At 41.7% G+C, this 18745-nt stretch overlaps 1 protein-coding gene across 1 annotated transcript; it reads left to right on the forward strand.

The window, feature by feature from the left end:
• The first annotated feature begins 1205 nt into the window (after positions 1–1205).
• Positions 1206–18513, forward strand: LOC141005634 (uncharacterized). The gene is made up of 50 exons (XM_073477555.1): positions 1206–1266; positions 2774–2919; positions 3010–3122; positions 3233–3372; positions 4256–4479; positions 4581–4687; positions 4771–4889; positions 5022–5157; positions 5818–5900; positions 6490–6609; positions 6689–6790; positions 6876–7034; positions 7139–7221; positions 7540–7684; positions 7773–7817; positions 7930–8097; positions 8414–8533; positions 8628–8738; positions 8835–8867; positions 8960–9097; positions 9196–9342; positions 9438–9575; positions 9672–9829; positions 10244–10388; positions 10488–10542; positions 11069–11135; positions 11243–11376; positions 11454–11497; positions 11588–11761; positions 12127–12281; positions 12443–12556; positions 12649–12764; positions 13238–13392; positions 13478–13683; positions 13772–13949; positions 14034–14258; positions 14412–14581; positions 14665–14735; positions 14827–14927; positions 15610–15729; positions 15844–15981; positions 16061–16215; positions 16326–16425; positions 16523–16758; positions 17057–17240; positions 17362–17610; positions 17709–17891; positions 18019–18078; positions 18234–18379; positions 18469–18513. The coding sequence occupies exons 1-50, from the start codon at positions 1206–1208 to the stop codon at positions 18511–18513; spliced, it is 6522 nt and encodes a 2173-aa protein (XP_073333656.1).
• Positions 18514–18745: the final 232 nt, after the last annotated feature.

An 18745-nucleotide genomic window follows, 5' to 3' on the forward strand; every position in this document is an offset into this window, starting at 1 on the left:
ACTTTGTGGTTTCACTGTGTCAGATGGGATGCGAGCACTCACATAATCAGTGTCAAAGCTCCTGTTTATACGGTGTTTACATACCTCGATCGTTTGTGTCAGCTCCTACGTGAGTTTTCATTACCATTACCAAACTCAGGATTTTAATATTTACAATGTGAATGAGGTAATAATACAAACCTCGGAAATATTTATTTTTTCCATAACTGAATAAACAAGCTGTTCTCAGAGGAAAATAAGCTCCCCAGAACACTGTTCTGTAAAAAAGCATGAAACTGAGTTGTCCTTTAAGGTCATTTTCATTCAGCTTATTCAGTCATGAAAACAAAAAAAGTTCTTTCTCTTCTGATTAAAATGTCTTCCCCAAAACTACATAATGCACCTTTAAATCGTGTCATCTGTCTCAAATAAAGTCACAAGTCTTTACCTTTCAAGCCTGAGTTGAGTCTCAAGTCATTTATATTGTCAAGTCCACATCTCTTGTCTTTAAATCTCTTGATTAATAAAGTATGTTTTCTGTATAAGCCACATGTAAACTCAAAGTGCCTCACATTAAAATGCATTCAGCAAAAAGTAAAATGAAAAAGAAAATAACTGCTTGTTATATTTGTTTGTTTATTTGACAGGAACTGCACAGCGTCTTAGTTGTACCACAGTTAGCTATGAACTAGTTTATATCTGTAGTCGCTGGGCAGGAGACGGAAACAACGTCTCTGTTTGGAAAATTAACACTAACGAATAAAAGCAGTTGCAAGACAATATATACTCACTATACAACAACAACAATAAGATACAATCTTTGAAGAAGATTTGTTGAAATATAAATATTACAAAAAGTTTTATCAAGCTTAGAAAATCTTTGCATTGTGTCTCATTGGTAATTGTTATTTTTGGTTTTAGGTAATTCAAATGTTTATCCTTATTATTGCACGCTGTGGAGGCGCAACACCCAGCTGTTGTTTTCAATCATTAAAGTTTTATTCCGTAGCGAACTTCTTCGTCCTCTGTGTTTTATTGCTGTCAGTCTTTGGACCCTGGACAGATGCTGAAAAGAGGTGAATCAAAGAGAAGATGCTCAGACATCTCATAACCGGGAGGCAGGACACATCACATATAACAAGCTGACAGGCTGAGAGGAGTTTGGAGATAAAAAAGACATTAGGATGCGTAGAAACACACCGTAAGAACACAGAGAAATGATAAGCATGGACAGAAGACAAAGAACGCTTCTGCAGCTGCTCAGTTTTGCTGCTCTTCTGGGTTGCGGTGAGTCTCTTTTTGTAGTTTTTGAGACACTTTTGATCCCTGAGGGTGAATTTAAGGACTATGCAGATCACGGAGAGGTCAAAAAATAACCTGACTCTGGTTTCTTTTTAAAAAATGACCTGAAAATTGTGATTCGAACATTTTTTTTTTGTTTTTTTAATTGTTAACTTAAATAATTTGGTGCTGTATTTGTGGAGAAATTATTAAAAATGGATGAAGAATTAGTTTTGGAATGAAAGGAGTAAAAAAAGAGATAAATTAATTCCAACAGTGGGAATTGAAAATGAGTATAATGTGTCATGAAAGAGACTTCTCAACCTTTTGTGGAACTTATTTTCAAAAAGTGATGCTGATCATTCATACTTTTATTATTAAATACTTTAATCGGCAGAGTATTTAAGTGTATCCTTTAAGGCACTGACAGCAGGTTTTTTAGTATCTGATGTTCGATGTTTCTGAAGTCGCTCTGAGGTGTAAAACACTCAATGTTGCGTGCAAAACATGTGATTGTATTGTGTCTGTAAAAGTTGTTAAAGTCAAACATTACCCCAAAAGGTTTGTATGAACTGCTGAGAGTTGACTGACACGGCTGGACTGTGGCTCTGTCATGGGACTTTTATGATTGATGGGCGTTGAAGTGTAATCAGACTACTTTTATTCAACTGTTCTTCCTAACTGGAAGATTTTGTTCCAGTATATCTACAAGTCTTGCAGGAGTTTACCTAAAGTGACACATTCACAACCTCTGATTTTTTCATCAAGATCCATAAATTTATTCCCTGAGAAATTAAATCCCGGAGCTGTCCTTTTATTTTTAACACCAAAAGTTAAAATTGATTGGAAATCTGTTTCTGTGTAATCCTGCTGACGAACCAACCAACAAACACACGAACATGGAGCTAATAGATTAAATAATTAACAAGGAAAAGCAACAAATTCTCACGTCTGTGACATGTTTTTGCATGAAAAATGACTGAAATGTTTCTTATAGTTACCAATTAAATGTCTATCAATGCCCTGTTCACTTCACTGACCAGCTGTTTCGTTGGTATTTTAATAAGCAGTTTACTTATAACAGATCATCACGATTTATGAGCTCCTCTAGAAACTAAAGCTGACAGTCTTTCATGTAGTGGTGCAGACGTAGACTATGGTATAGAAACAAAATATTCAAGTGAAGTACATGTACCTCAAATTTGTATTTAACTTCAGAACTTTGAGTAAAACAGTAATATCCGGACAGTCGGCTCATACGACTGCTAGCAGCCGCTACAGTTAGCACTCAGGTGATATGCTGCCCCCTACTTGTTGGAGTATGAATTTGAACGGTGGCCAGTTCTTACATATTGCACCTTTAATATATGATAATTGGTGTCACAATAACAGAAAGAACTACTATGCCGCCTGCTGCTGATGTGCTTTAATGTATTTCTTTCTATCCTACATACTGTGTCATGTTTTGGTCATATATGTGCACATTAACAGCGTGTTGTATTGTTGCTTTCAGCCCACAGCCAGTGTCACCAAGGCTGGAGGGAGTATGAGGGTAAATGTTACTACTTTTCAATCGATGCAAAGTCGTGGAATGAGGCGAACTCATTTTGTAAGACGCAGAGAAGCAACCTGATGAGCATCCAGGACGTTCATGAGAGGGTGAGACGACACGCAGGAGCCACAATTTCCTAAATGTTCTTTAATCGTTTCACACACTGTGTTAATGTCATTTGTACGTCTTCCCTCTAGCTGTGGGTGAGCACACAAATCAACTCAGACGTCTACTGGATCGGCCTGAATGACCACGTTGTTGAAGGTGTCTGGGAGTGGACTGATAGGAAGCCTTTTATTGCATCCCTGTCGTATGTAATACAGTATCAGAAACACTTATCAGAGTTGTACATGGATAAAATAACTGCACACTCTCGGATGTGTTTAGTGTGCTGACTAAATGATCTCCCTCCTGTTTCAGATACTGGATGGCGGGTCAGCCTGATAACTGGGGTGACGACCCCGGGGAGGACTGCGGTCAGGTGGTTGGGTCTAGCTTTGGACAGTGGAATGATGAGAACTGTGATGTTCAGAGGAAATTTATCTGCAAGCACATCAACCGTAAGTCCACCAGCAAGTGTCAGTTTTTACTGAGACAAACGGACACAATGTTAATCACACAAAGACACTCAAAATTATTAGATTAAAAATCAGAAGTATGAGATAAAAAAGTGAAAATTATGAGATAAAAAATAAAAATTATTAGATTAAAAATCAGAATTATGGGATAAAAAGTCATAATTATTAGATAAAATAAAACAATTAAGAGATTTTTTTAAAAAGTTGAAGTTACAGGACTAAAAATCAGAATTATGAGATTAAAAGTCGAAATTATTAAATAAAAAGTAAAAATTATTAGATTAAAAATAATGATTATGTGATCAAAAATTATTAAATTATTATTATCTCATAATTTTGACTTTTAATCTCAGAATTCTGACTTTTAGTCCTGTAACTTCGACTTTTTTAAAAAATCTCTTAATTGTTTTATTTTATTTAACAATTATTGGATTAAAAAATCTTAATTATTAAATAAAATAAAACAATTAAGAGATTTTTTTTTTTTAAAAAGTCGAAGTTACAGGACTAAAAGTCAGAATTATGAGATTAAAATCTAAATTATTAGATTGAAAAAAAAAATTGTAAATTTAAAAATCAAAATTATTGGATTAAAAATCAGGATTATGAGATTAAAAATCTAAATTATGAGCTAAAAAGTCCTAATTATTAAATATAAAAATCTAAATTATGAGATAAAAAGTCAAAATTATTAGATAATGTGTGGACGGTGACTTCCACCACTGTAATCAGTGGAGCAGTTTGAAAACAAGGGAAATCATGTGACATCATGTTTGATCACCATGTGTCAGCTACCAGACCCTCCATCAGGCCATATTTAACTACTTAACTACGTTTTAAACCTATTTTCTTTTCTGCCCTTCAGCAAACCCTGGCCCACAGTGTGACCTCGCCAACGGCTGGAGACAGTTCGGCTCCAACTGCTACAAGCTGCATGCAGTGGACTGGAAGAGCTGGTCGGAGGCCAGACATGACTGCGTGCAGGACGGCGCAGACCTGGTGTCCATTACTTCAGCAGAAGAAGAGCAGTTCGTCACGGGATCACTGGACTCATCACATTTTGACCTCTGGATTGGGTTTTCCACGCTGGTGAGAGGAACACGGTGTCACACTGAGAAGCTCGCTCTGTCATTTAACATTGGGTATGAATACTCTGTGCAACAATGTGAAGATGAGCTTTGTTTCTCCAGAAATGCAGCAAGATTTCCTGTCAGGTCGAAGCAGGAAATGATGAGTTCACCTGGTCTGATGCTGAGAAAGTGGAATACAGAAACTGGGGTCCTAATGAACCTGCAGGGTAAGAAGTCACATCGTATACCTGCCATTTCAAATCGATTATTTATCTTTGCAATCAAGGCTGAAACACATGTTTTCCAATAGGGATGCACAGACCGGCATATGTGCAGCAAAAATCAAAGAACCAACAGGTGAATTTGGGAAATGGAAAGGCCACATGTGCAGATACGAGCGTCCTTACATGTGTGAACGACCACTGAACAGTAAGCTGGCTCCTTCTGGAAATACACAAACATGATATCTGGTGTTGGTGTTGGTGTGGAACAATGTTGTTTAGATCCTTTGCTTCTCCTTCTCACCTTTTTCCTGCTGTTCCTCTAAAAACTCACCTCCAGCTATCTGCGCTCCTGGCTGGCATAGCTTCGCCGGCAGTTGTTACTGGATGGTCAGTAACACCGACCTGTTGACCACCTGGTACGAGGCCGTCACCAAGTGCTCCGATATGGGGGCTCACCTGCTGATCATTAACAGGTAGGAAAGAACAACAAAAACAAGAATTTTGCTTTTTTTTTTAATGTGATACTGTAACTTTTGGGAAAGGAAATATCGCACAAGTCTTCTTCTTATGAATGAAGAGTTGAATTCATAAGCAGCACAAGCATCAGAGACTTGGTCCTGTATGACCACCGCCCTTAATGTCTGTGTTACAAAAGTTAAAGTTGCATTAATACATTTTTGTCCACTTGGGGCAGCAGAACACAATGAAAACAGAACACATATGTACAGTAATTGCCTTGGTTGTTACAGTGAATAAATTAGCACAGTTGCCCATTTGCATCTTTTATATCCCAGCATAGTGATTTATTTTTTTTTTACCTCTTTTTTGGTCTCCACCAAATCCTAAGGGAAACATCTGTAGCACTATGTTCTCCACCTTAGTTGATAACTTTTTAAAAGCTAAAAGATGCTAAAAAAGCTCATTGGCTGAGCAGGACATGGGTTAGGGTGACACTTATCTTCACACCATGTATAGTAATGTAAAACACAATCATTAATACAGATAAAAGATACAAAGTCTCACTTAAAAGACATTCAGGGTCCAAGCTGTTTTCAGTTACACAGACTGAGGCGCTTGTGAAAACAGTAGAAATCTTATCCTGTCTGTCTGTCTGCTCTGATCCTCGTGTGCAGTCAAGAGGAACAGTTCTTCATCAACGGGAACCTTCCAGACTTTCACCAGGTGAACATTCCTGACATCTGGATTGGTTTATCAGGTACTTCTTGCGCTAAATGTTTTAATTCTCATTGTAAAAAAACCATTAATGACTAATTAATTATCATACTTAGTGTGTTAAGGAAAATCCCCTTATATTTTTTTTTCTGTTAGAGGAAGGGGCATAAAGTTTTTCTGTGGAAACTGTCAAGACGATCAAGATTTTTTTTATTTTTGCATTTTAATCTAAAATCTACGTAAATCTGATATTTAGCATGTCAAATGACAGGTGCTATTTGTAAGAAATGTAAGCGTCAGTTTTAGACAAGTTGAGAATTCGACCCAAAAATCAACATTTCTTACAAAATGCACCTTTAATTGGGAGATAAAGTTGATTTAAAATGTAGAAAATCTGAGTTCAACAGTCATTCGACATGCTAAGTATCAGATTTACACCGGATGAACGCACGTATTGTTTAAAATTTAAGATATCCCATGATCCTGTGACTAACAACTTAAAACAGGATGTTGAGACAAACTCAGGCAGTGGCGTTATTCTTTGACTGCTGTGGACATTAATCGCCCTTTACAATAAATGTAATTTATGAAAATGCTCTTTTGCATCATTTTCCGACCTGTGATGTCACCAGATAAGGACAAGGACGGGGATTTCAACTGGGTGGATAAATCCAAGATTGAATTTTCTAACTACGGTCCTGGCTGGCCCAAAAACACTGCAAACCTCTGGGACTGTGGGCAGATCTTCACAGGTAGGATCCATACTTTAAACTGACACTGTCACATGTTTTCAGTTGAGGCTGGCGTCACCTGATTTTTGCTCTCTTCTAGGAAATTATGACGGCAAGTGGGAGACAACCAACTGCTTCAAGAGGCATGGCTACATTTGTGAGATGACGGGTGGACAGAACCCCAAACCCACCGCAACCCCTGGTCAGTCAGACCTCCTGATCCCTCCTCACAGAAGGTCCAGCTACTGTATTGACTGTGTAATAAGTGTGTCGTTGTTTTGCTTCAGATTCCCACTGCGACGCTGGATACTTGTTGTACGGGGACTTCTGCTATCAGTTTGAGACAGATGAAGTGAAAAACTGGCAGGATGCTGAGGCTCACTGTGTCAAAGAGCAGGCTCACCTGGCCAGCTTCCACTCGGAGGAGGAACTGAGTTTCATAACCGGTGAGCACTTTGAAATAATTCACCAAGAAATTATACTAGATTGCGGATGTTAATAAATTGTTGGAAATTTAAATTACCATGATGTTTTTGTCTTTTATCTGCAGCTCACATGCCGGCAGAAGCCTGGATCGGACTGAATGATATCAACGTTGAAAACCAGTTTGTGTTCACTGATGGAACTTCTGCAGTAAGTGATGAAGCCGTGAACATGTTGTGCGATGCATATGGTTGTAAAATTATCTCGGTTTGACAATCTTAGCTCTGTGGTGGTCTCTAAAATAATAGATTATTAATAAATGATAAGAGAGAGAGAGAGTTCCTGCCACATCCTATGGACGCCTGTTTCCACCAGTTTAAAAAAGAAATGAGGAAAGTTAAGCTTGATGAAAATTATGAGATAAAAAAGTCAAAATTATGAAATCAAATGTCATAAATATGAGATAAATTATGAGACGAATAGTAGTAATAGTATTCATTCGGGGCTGTTTTTGTCTTCGGATCTCAGGAGCTCCTCCCATGGGTGCCCGGCCAGCCGGACAACTGGGAGGGCAACGAGGACTGTGTGCACCTCAGAGGGATGAATGATAACGAACCTGGGAAACTCAATGATGATTTCTGCACCACCACAAGGGACTTTATCTGCAAGAAAGGTCTGATACACTTTAACTTTTATTATATTTATCTTTTGTTGTACTCAGACTATATTTTGTAGTCAATTTTTGTCTTGTCTTTTCACAGCCAAGGGTCAAGGACCTCCTCCCCAGCCCCCTACATCTGGACCAGGTTCACTTGATGCCACACTGATCATTACACTTGAAGCATCATCTGATAATACGTGAGCGTTTATCTGGACATGTGCATATATATGGACTGGTGTGTGTTGTTTTTGCTGCAGGATGGAACGAGAAGTGCGGCTCGTGGATGGCTGACCCGTTTAACGACTACTGCTACCTGTTTAACTACCTGTCGATGAGGACGTGGGCAGAGGCTCGAGCCGACTGTGTCAACCAGGGAGGAGAGCTGCTCAGCATCACCGAGCCCTTCGAGCAGGCCTTCATACACGGTGTGACCACTACATCCTTACTCACTGACATGCACTCATCCTGATTTTAGTTTTATCTACTGTTATTTATTCCAGAAAGTAGTACTTCTTATATAAAGATCCTTGTAATAAACATTAGTTGAGAAGTAAAAGTCCTTACAAGCTTCTTATTGACATCATTATGTGTTAATAAGACTACCAAAGTGTTAATAATAGCATCGTAAACACCTTTATTGTTGGATTACAAGAAATGTATAAGCAGTTTAAGAACATTCAAAATGCTGTTTTTTTTTCTGCATCTCTTAATAAACCCATGTATCTTGATGTTTCCTCTCAGGTGTGATCCAGCACAGTCCCACAGGGATCTCTCTGTGGATGGGCGGTCATGACTCTGTCACTGAAGGCGGCTGGGAGTGGACGGATGGTTCTCCTTTCAGATTCATCAACTGGAACGAAGGTCAGTTTAAAGGCAGATATATCCTGCACGATTTAACGTATGGAGATGATCATGTGAACTGAATTCCCTTTCTTGGCCTGAACTTTCCTCACAGGTAACCCGGACAACTATTACGGTGAAGACTGCCTGTCCATGCTCATTAATACCGGCTACTGGAACGACGACAACTGTGAGAACAGAAGAGGGTACATCTGCAAGCGGAGAGGTGAGATGTGTTGCTTCACTGGTCTTTGCTGACAGAAGGTAATATTTAGAGCGTTGATACATCTTGGTAACACTTTCCTCATGCTGCCTCTTTCAGGTTTAACACCTGAGCCTCCTCCACCTCATGATGGTAACCATACCTGACTATTAGACATTGCTTTACAAACTGTACGTCTACAAATGGCATGAAGCAAAATTACATTTTCTTCCTTCCTGTTGTAGGTTTCGAGACGTCGGTGGTGTGCCAGGGCTCCAGCGCTGTCATTCACTGTCCAGACGAAAGTGTCATTAACATCCAGTCGGCTTTCTATGGACGAAAGAGTGACGACATCTGTCCACACATGGAGGGATCAGAAGGTGGTGCTGCACAGAAGAACACAAAAAGGGATTGCTGTATTTCTTAAAATGCTTCTTCTTTTACAATCTTTTTCTGCCATTATCACTGTTCTGTTCTGTAGGGACCTGCACAGTGGAGAATATCCTTCCTCACTACAGAAAGACGTGTGACAAACGTCAGTTCTGCTTCGTGTACGCCCACACGGACCCCGACCCCTGTCCCTCTATTTCCAAATATCTCGAGATTGTGTACACCTGTGAACAAAAAGGTGGGCTCTTCTTCTTGCAGTTCAAAATGTAACTCCCGTCGTCTTGTCTTGATGCACAATCGCAGTTGAAGGCTCATGTTTTTGTTTGCTCACAGTGTGCTTGCATGGCCTGGGTGTCGAGGATGGGAACATCACAGACTCCCAGCTCTCTGCCTCCTCCTCCTCCTCTAACAGCTTCACTGCCAACAAAGCCCGTTTGAATGGAAATTCCTGCTGGAGGCCTTCAGGAGGCAGTATGTGCCAACCCAGTGGCCACACACACACACACACACACTAATATTTGAATCTATGGACAGAGTTCTGATGTTGATTTTTCTATCTTCCTCCAGCGACCTCAAGCTGGATCCAGGTAAACTTGGGCCAGACCAGGAAAGTAACAGGAATAGTGATCCAGGGTTGTCCCCAATACGACTACTGGGTCACCAAATTTAAGCTCCAGCACAGCATGGACGGACTGAGCTGGACCGACTACACTGCTGACGGGGAGGTGAGTAAACACAGATGGCCACATGCCACATTTCAACATTATTAAGAGGTCACAGCCATCCTGGCTTTAAACCAAATGGTGAGACTAATTAATGGGCTCTGGCTTGAGGAAATGTCTGTGAAGTATCAAAGTATCTGTTGACCTTTAAGAAATGATCTCAGGGTGAAGGATTTATCTCATATTTTGGAAGAGTCTGATCAAAGTAATATTGTTTTTTCAATAATTTGTATGTTTCTCTGTTTAAATCATGTGTTTATACTGGATTTTTGAAAGTATGCATACATAATGTTTTTTTTTTCCTTAATTGATTATTTGTAAAATGTTAAATACTCAGTTAACATATTGTTGAAATATTAAAATCAAACTGGGAAAGATGAAGAACAGGTTTTCATTCAGGATTTCCTTGATTTCCAGTTTTTTCCAGGCTCAGCAGACAGAAGCAGTCCCGAAACCCAGCTGCTGGGCACGCCTGTGTCGGCTCAGTACGTCCGCATCCTCCCTCTGGAGGTCAACGGTCAGGCAGGCCTTCGCTTCGACGTCTTAGGATGCACACCGGACTGTAAGGAAACCATTTTACCAGTGTCACAAATCTTCTTTCCAAAAATCGTATTTAATCATCAGTACAATCTGCTATGATGCTGTTCTGTGCTTTCAACAGATGCAATCACATGCGCCAGCACGCCTGCCTTCAGCTTTGCCAATGATAAAGTGACGTGAGTGAAACCTGAAATAATATTAAATGCATATTAAATGTAGCGTTTGTATGCTATGGAAGCCCAGAGAGGCCAATTTTCAACTTTTGTAATTTTTATTTTGTAATCGTTTAATATTACATTTTTATAATCTAACTGAACGTATTTATTTATTTGTCCGGATCATTTTTCCAAGTGTTTGTTTTTGTAATGCTTATTTTAGCCACAAGAAGCTGAAGTACGCCACTACCCCATGTTTTAAACAAGGCTACAAGCGTTCATGTTTTCTTCAAGTTGAGTTTTAATTTCTCCATGCACTCCAAAAATGATGTGTATATACTGGATGTTGGCAAACTATAAAAAAATTCTGTCAAGTTTTTAGTGCCTTTGTGGCTTTTAGTCCTATTTAGTATTTCGAACATTGGTAGTGGAGCACTTCAGCCTTTTGTGGCCGAAATGAGTATGACAACAACAAGCTATCAAAAAAAAAAAAAAGCTCAGAGCTTCCTTAATAATGCTATTTTTGTCATTCTCACGTGTCTTTCAGCGTCCACTGTCCAGCAGGCTGCTCCAGGGCCAGTTACACTGTGTACGGCACCTCAGAATATCGTGGGGTGTGTGAACGTGTTGTCTTATCTGTGTCACAACTTGCGTGCAGCGTCAAAGGACAAATAAAAACTGAATACATACAAATATCGCTGTGCTCTGTCTCCTCTGACAGGACTCAAACATCTGTGCTGCAGCTATCCATGCTGGAGTGATACTGAATGAAATCGGAGGAGACTGTACTTTGTTGAAATCTGCAGGACTGGACTTCTATGCCGGCTCCACCAGGAACGGCATCACCTCGAGACAGTAAGTAGTTGAAATTCAGACTAAATCTGTTTGTTTTTTCGTGTAGGGCAACAGTACAACAATGTATTTTTCTGCAGATATGATGGAACCTATGGTGTGTCTTACACTTTTGCCGATGGGGGTGAGTTCAGATGCATTTATAATCCCTGAAATGATTAAACTAGGTTTTGTTTCTCATTCATGATACTCACTGATTCCTTCTCTCTAACAGAGTTGAGGTGTTCAGGGCCTGACTGGTACGAGTTTGGAGAGTTCTGCTACAAACCTTTCCAAGACAAAAAGACATGGCATGAGGCCCGGACCACCTGCAGAAGTCTGGGTGCCGATCTTGTATCCATCCGCTCAATTACAGAGCAGCTCTGGCTGGAAAGCTACCTTTACCTGGGTATGGATTGAGAAAAATAGCTGGTGGAAAGCCTGAAAATGAGCTTTTATTGATTCCCACACAAAGCATTTAGGGGTCCCGATTTAATTATGTACTGAGAGTTTGTTTCTTGTCAGCTTCTTGTTTAATGATAAAATATTATGTGATGCTGATTTGGTTAATTGGAGTGTCACTTTATGAAGCAAAGATGAGATCTGAATCAATAAATGTGGCTTTCGTTAGATAGAAAATACAAAGGAAGCAGATGGAAAAAGGTACATGTCATGTTTTCATGAATAGAAATGAGTAACATTATCCACAGGTCTCATAACTGAAAAGAGAAATGATTCAGCGCGTTGAATATTTTTGTTTTATGTCCTTTACAGAAACCAGTGACGTGTGGACTGGTATGAATGACCTGAGTTTCTCTGGTTTGTTCACCTGGTCTGACGGACACATGGTGACCTTCACTTACTGGGCTCCAGGGGAACCCAACAACCACGCTGGGTACCATGAAGACTGTGTTGAGATGTTAAGCCAGGTGAGTAAGCTGAAAAAACACTCTCACACCAGTTAAATACAGGCCAAAATCTGACCAGTGTGCACTTTGCATGGAAAAATCCAAGCTGACCGTATAACTTCTAACTTCTAACTAAAATATTTGCGCTGACTTGTGCTCATTTTGATGTTCATTTCATTCAGACTGGCAGATGGAACGATGTGACCTGCTCAGAACTCAATACCTACATATGCAAAATGGCCAAAGGACATTACCCAGTGCCCTCTGTAAAACCCACCGTGTACGGATGCCCTCAGGTAGGACGAACTCTGCTTTCTTTTTAAGCTCAGACCCAAGTTATGATGCCTTTTGAAAGAGAGCTACAGTCCATCTCATGTAACGATGTCAGGGCTGGGACGCGTACGGCTACGCCTGCTACTGGATGGAGGAGACCGCCAGGAGCTGGTCAGAGGCGAAGGAATTCTGTGAAGGCCAGGACAGCTTCTTGGTGCACGTCGGAGACATGTGAGTCAGACACGTTATTCAGTTGCACAGGTGTATTTTTTTTCCACACTTGCTCTTAACCTTTGTGGATGTGTTCTTAATGTAGGAATTTAATTTTATTGTGATATTGCTCTTCAGATTCTCTCTGGAGAAAATTATTTGCCACATTTGGAAAAAAAAAAGACTAGATTAAATGATGACAGGGGCAGATTTAGCATCTTAAAATGCTCAATTATCATAATTTAGAGATCTGGTTGGCTAGATTTGGATTTATAATAATAAATAATAATAAAAAAGTTGATTTAAAAACAGATTTTACAAAGTGCTTTGATTAAAAATAAACAAAAGCAGTAAAGGACAGTAAGAAGAAAGAAAAAAAGGCATCACATGAGAGGAATTAAAAACAGAAATAGAGAGCGCAGTAAAAGGAATAAAAAGATAAAAGTGTTACTTCACATAAAAAGATGTATGTGTCTGTGTGTGTTGCACTGCAGTTATGAGCAGGCACATTTTACAGTGGAACTGTCAGGAAAGACTGGTTTCTGGTGGATTGGCCTGCGTGCTCAAGGAGGAGCGAGTGGCGGGGTGGACTACTTCTGGGACAACGGCTTACCTCTCACCTTCACTCACTGGGACAAAGACCAGCCAGGTACAGACCTGACACTAACCCTCATATCAGCTGGACAAGGTGATATATTCACACTGGAAAACAACACTGTCCTTTTTGTCTGTAGATAGCGGGGATGGCAATTGCGTGGCGATGACCTCGGGTCAGATCGGTGGTTTCTGGGATGACAAGGAGTGCTTAGAGAAGTTCAACTTCATCTGTGAGAAACCCAGGCCCGATATCACCCCACCTACAAAACCCCCGACTCCTCCTCCATCGCAGGGCTGCGCTGACGGCTGGACGGCTCAGCCTCACTTCAGATACTGTTACAAGGTATTCAAGGCCATAAATCAAACAGCTAAAACCATGATTCTTCCGCGGTCAGTTTTCCTGTGCTGACTTGTGGGCTGATTCGTTGCAGCTCTTCCACAATGTGGACTGGTCCCTGAAGAAGAGCTGGGGAGCAGCACGTGAGGACTGCGTCTCCCGAGGAGCTGATCTGGTCAGCATCCACAACCAGGAGGAGGAGGAATTCCTGTCTCTGTACACCAAAGGCAGCAGCAAGTGGATCGGCCTCAAGCGCAACCCAACAGAAGGAGGCGAGTAGAATGTGTGTTTTTTCTGAATGAACCCTGGTGGAAGCTAATTGGTACACGACTAAAATGACTTTTCCCATCATGTAGGATACTCCTGGAGCGATGGCACCCCTCTCAGCCACACCAACTGGGGTCACGGGGAGCCCAATGACCATGAGGGCCGCGAGGAGTGTGTAGAGATGGTGAGCAGCACCAACGGGACGTACTCCTGGTGGAACGACCTCAACTGTGACGCTCACCAAGACTGGATTTGCAGAATTACTAAGGGAAAGAACCCCATCCTGCCCCCTGTGCCCCCATCTCCTGTCCCAGGTAAATAGTCCCAAAAATATACCAGACGTACCTGCATGAACAGGTTTTTGTTTTGCTAGTGCCACAGAAGAAAACAAGGAAAACAAGCATCTAAGTGTAGGAAATCACATTAGCGTAAATTGACTCATACCATCAACCTGTCTCGACCCTCAGCTCCTGACTGTGGTTCAAACCCCGGCTGGAGGAAGAACAAAAACATCTGCTACTACTACAACGACACCGACATCGTGGACTTCCACACGGCTATGGTCCGCTGCTACGAGGAGAAGGCCAGGCTCGTCAGCATCCACAACACAGAGGAACAGGCATACGTTAACACCATGGTACGCCTTGGTCTCCACAGCAGAATGTGTTGTCATATGTCACAGCGAAACATGTTTGTGTCACGTCTGTCTTGCTCTTCCAGGTGGGGACAGGCGAAGTCACTGCAGCCTGGATTGGGATGAGGATGTTTGGCATTGCGAGTGGACAATACCAGTATGTGTGTTTGGTGAATTGAAAGGGATAATTTAAATTAGATTTCCTGTTATTTTGTCAATACTGAGGTTTCTCTGTTTTACCTGCATAGTTGGGTGGACCACTCGGCTGTTTCCTACACTCACTGGGCTCCAGGTGAGCCCAACAACGCCAACGGGGAGGAGCAGTGTGTTCAGATGAACAGACATCAAGGTATTGAAATTCCCCTCACTTCAGAATCACTTCCATCTTCTCATTTCTCAGTTTGTACATCCTTGCCTCCTCTCCTTGTGTCTTAGTCCCTCCCACCTGAGATGCTGGTGGAGGAGGCAAGATGCACATGAGCAGTAGGGGCAGTGTAGGGCCTGTATGGTGGATGTGATAGGGCCACATCATCAGCATCCAAATGTCTGGACTTCACCGCGCTTGCAGACTTTGCAGTCTTTGTGGGTGTTTCACGGGAAGTCCACAAGTCTTGAGGGCTGTCCAAACTCACATTTCATCCAGTCGACAAGGGCCCTCAAGCGGCGGACTTCCAGGGAGACTTCACCGAACTTAACTGATTTAATTACCCGCAATTCATTGCAATTAGGATGTGACGTTGTATTACTTATTATTACTTTACTGTAACTTTACAAGTATAGCCTGTAGAGATAATCAGAATGCATTTTATCATTGTTGTCTTTAGGCCTGTCTGTCAGTGGGTTATATTTGCCCTGCAGTCTCACGCACTTGCAGACTTGACAGTGAATACGTCACTGTACATACAACTGAGGCCTGCGAGGGCTCGTCCGCAAAGCCAGAGGGTGGAGATTTGGATTTATTGAAGAAAAGCAAATGATGTAAGCTTTTCACCCTGGTTGTGATATTCATAATAAACTCTGTTTTGCTAAAGGTACATGGAACGATGCCAACTGTGGTCGGGCTGGAGCAGGTTACGTCTGTAAGAAGCTCCCTGGAGATGTCCACACCCCTCCTCCACCCACACAGCCCTGGGAGGGCAACTGCCCTGAAGGTAACACACACTTTTGAATTATTAACAGGAAACATCTGAATTATATGTGTTTGTAATCGTGACTGTAATCGTCCATGAAATATGATGCAACCCACTGACCTTCCTTCCCTCCAGGTTGGATGCGATTCAAGGATAAGTGCTTCATGTTCAAAGGGAAGGAACATGAAATCAAAGCCAACTGGACTTATGCTCGGAGTTGGTGCCAAGACCAAGGAGGACAGCTGGCCATTATTGATGACCAGTACGAGAATGGTGAGCTGAATCTACAAGACTTAAACAGTCCAGGTCGGGGAGACGGCTCTCTTTATTTTGTTTCTCTCCTCTCCTCCAGACTTTGTGTCCAGTTACCTGAGGGACCTGCACCGCCCCACGTGGATCGGCCTGTCAGATCTCCTGGTGGAGAATCAGTACGCCTGGAGTGATGGGGTCAGCCCCGTGAAGTACACCAACTGGAACGAAAAGGAGCCCAACAACGCAGGAGGAGTGGTCAGTACACTCAGTCTACAGAGTTGTATATGATAAAACGTACACACAGTGTTTAAAAAGCTCATGTTTGTAGTTCAGATCACTTCAAGCTTTCTTGTCGTCTCCAACAGGAACACTGTGTGGCGATAAGTCACAACTACCTGGTGAGCGGCAAGTGGAACGATGACGCCTGTCATAAGGATCACAGCTTCGTCTGTTCCAGGAAGAAATGTCAGCAAACACTCCAGTTTCTTCTGAACATTAATCTCTATTTATTAGCAAAAACATATCAAACATAAAGAAATTTCTCCGTTTGCTTCATCATCAGCAAGCACCATTGATCCTCCACCCCCGACCAAGAGCCCCTGCCCGGATGGCTACATCTCCTGGTACCTGAACTGCTACAAGCTAGTGGAGGAGCCGGCCACCTGGGACGCGGCTCAGGTGGCCTGCGTGCAGCAGGGGGGCAACCTGGCCAGCATCGACATGAGCTACGACCAGGCCTTCGTCGCGGGAGTGGTGCTGCAGGGCAAAGCTGATGCCTGGATCGGACTCAGGCGCAAGGTAAAAAAACACAGTAGTTTAACTCTTAACTAGCTCAAATTAAAAAAGCCAAAGACAAGAAAACTTTGTTTCACGTCACAACTATTTATGTATAAATAAACAGCAATCAAAGTTAAAAACATAGAACATACAAGATAATGCTGACATGTCGTGAGAGGATTTAATTTGGTCGCAAAGAAGAAAAAAAATATGTATGTTCTTGTTATTTTAGCTGGGCCAAAAATACAAACTTTTTGTATTTTTGAGTAAACTGACCCTTTAACCATCGAACCCAAGCTTACATTTTCTTGTAACGCAGGAGGACGGCTCCTACATGTGGTCAGATGACTGGCCAGTTTTCTTCACTCAGTGGGGACCAGGAGAGCCCAGCAACATTGACGGCGAGGGCTGCGTGAGCATGCATGGCTCACGAATGTTTCACGGGACCTGGAACGACACCAAGTGTGAAGTCTCTAAACCCTACATCTGCAAGATCTCCTCAGGTATGTAACAGTGACTGACCCCTGTATTTAATCTCCTTTCATTCATGATTCTCTATAACGACACACACAAAAGTCTAATACTTGAGGAGTTGATCATTATGTAACTTGTGTCGTCTCTCAGAGAAACCTCCACCAACTCCTGCCCCCGGTGATGGGAAGTGTCTGCCCTTCTGGGTCCCCTACGGCCGCTACTGTTACTACGTGTACAACGGTCAGCAGGGTTTCTCCTGGCCGGACTCTCGTCACTACTGCCAGTCGATCAAGGCGAACCTGGCGTCCATCCACAGCAGAGCCGAGGTTGAGTTCATCAGGAACCTCAACTACACCAAATATCACCACATCTGGATCGGCCTCACCAGGGACAATAACTGTGGGTGTAGAAGTGGACAAAAGAAGTTTTCTTTGAGTTACAGTTCAGTTCATAAAATATGATACGTATATGTACACTGACCTCTTTTGATTTTGTAGTCGGCTGGGCCTGGACTGATAAGACGTCTCTGGCCTTTACCAACTGGGCTCCCAATGAGCCAAACTTTGCCTTCCACCCCGGGGAGGTGGCCGAAGAGAACTGTGTGGAGATGTACCACGACGGACACTGGAATGACAACAACTGCCTGGAGAAGAGAGGTTTCGTATGCCGCCACCGCCAGTGTAAGGATTTATTTCACTATTACTTTATGAACATTCTGATGTTGAGGACTGAATTTCTGCAGATTTCATTGTGGTTTTGAAAAGATGAACAGCAGATTAACAGCTTCTGTGTGAAACCGTCTTTCAGACTATACAACTGATGATGGCGGCAATCCAATAATTCCCACTGATGGTCCAGTTGTTAATGGCAACAGTAAGTGTGGCCAAGTTTACAGTTCGAGTGTTAGTTTTTCGGGCTACTGATATAACATAATTTATAGCAATGCTAGCTGCATAGCTAGCATGGCTAAATGTCACTACCAAATGTACTACATCTGTGTTTTTGTTTCTCTGTTTGTACAGATGGAGGGGTGATAGCTGGCGCCATCATTGGAGCCATTCTGTTTGTTGTCTTGATTGTTGGACTGCTGTACTATGCCATCAGAGTTCGGGGGTACAAACTGAGCAGCTTGAGCCTGATAACAAGATCAACCAGTAAAGCTGATGTGGTAAGTTATTGATTGGTCTGTCATTGTTGGATGTGAACAATATTTTATAGGAGCGTAAATACTAAAGTTGTGTTTTTCTTCTGTTGCAGGTCACCTTCAACAACCCCAACTTTGCATCAGAATCAGACACGTAAACCATCATTCATGTTTTGTACAGTACATCGAATTTGATACTTTTTTTTTTAAAAACAAATCAGTGATTTTGTAGTTTTTAAATCTCCAGAGTTCTTAAAGATTCAACTCTATTGTAAATATTGTAATAGATTAATGAAAAATGTATTTAAAAGATAAAACTTCTTTTCCTTTGTTGCACTTACATGTCTGAAGTGCAGCAGTTATTTTGTAATGTTTACAGCAGAGTAATTA

Source organism: Pagrus major, chromosome 12 (assembly GCF_040436345.1).
Source record: "Pagrus major chromosome 12, Pma_NU_1.0".
Lineage (NCBI taxonomy): Eukaryota > Metazoa > Chordata > Actinopteri > Spariformes > Sparidae > Pagrus > Pagrus major.

Coding starts and splice junctions, on each gene's coding strand:
- LOC141005634 (XM_073477555.1), top strand. CDS start 1,206: ATGGACAGAAGACAAAGAACGCTTCTGCAGCTGCTCAGTTTTGCTGCT. Junction 4,890..5,021: donor GTGTGAACGACCACTGAACA/GTAAGCTGGCTC, acceptor ACTCACCTCCAG/CTATCTGCGCTCCTGGCTGG. Junction 16,216..16,325: donor CCAACAACGCAGGAGGAGTG/GTCAGTACACTC, acceptor CGTCTCCAACAG/GAACACTGTGTGGCGATAAG.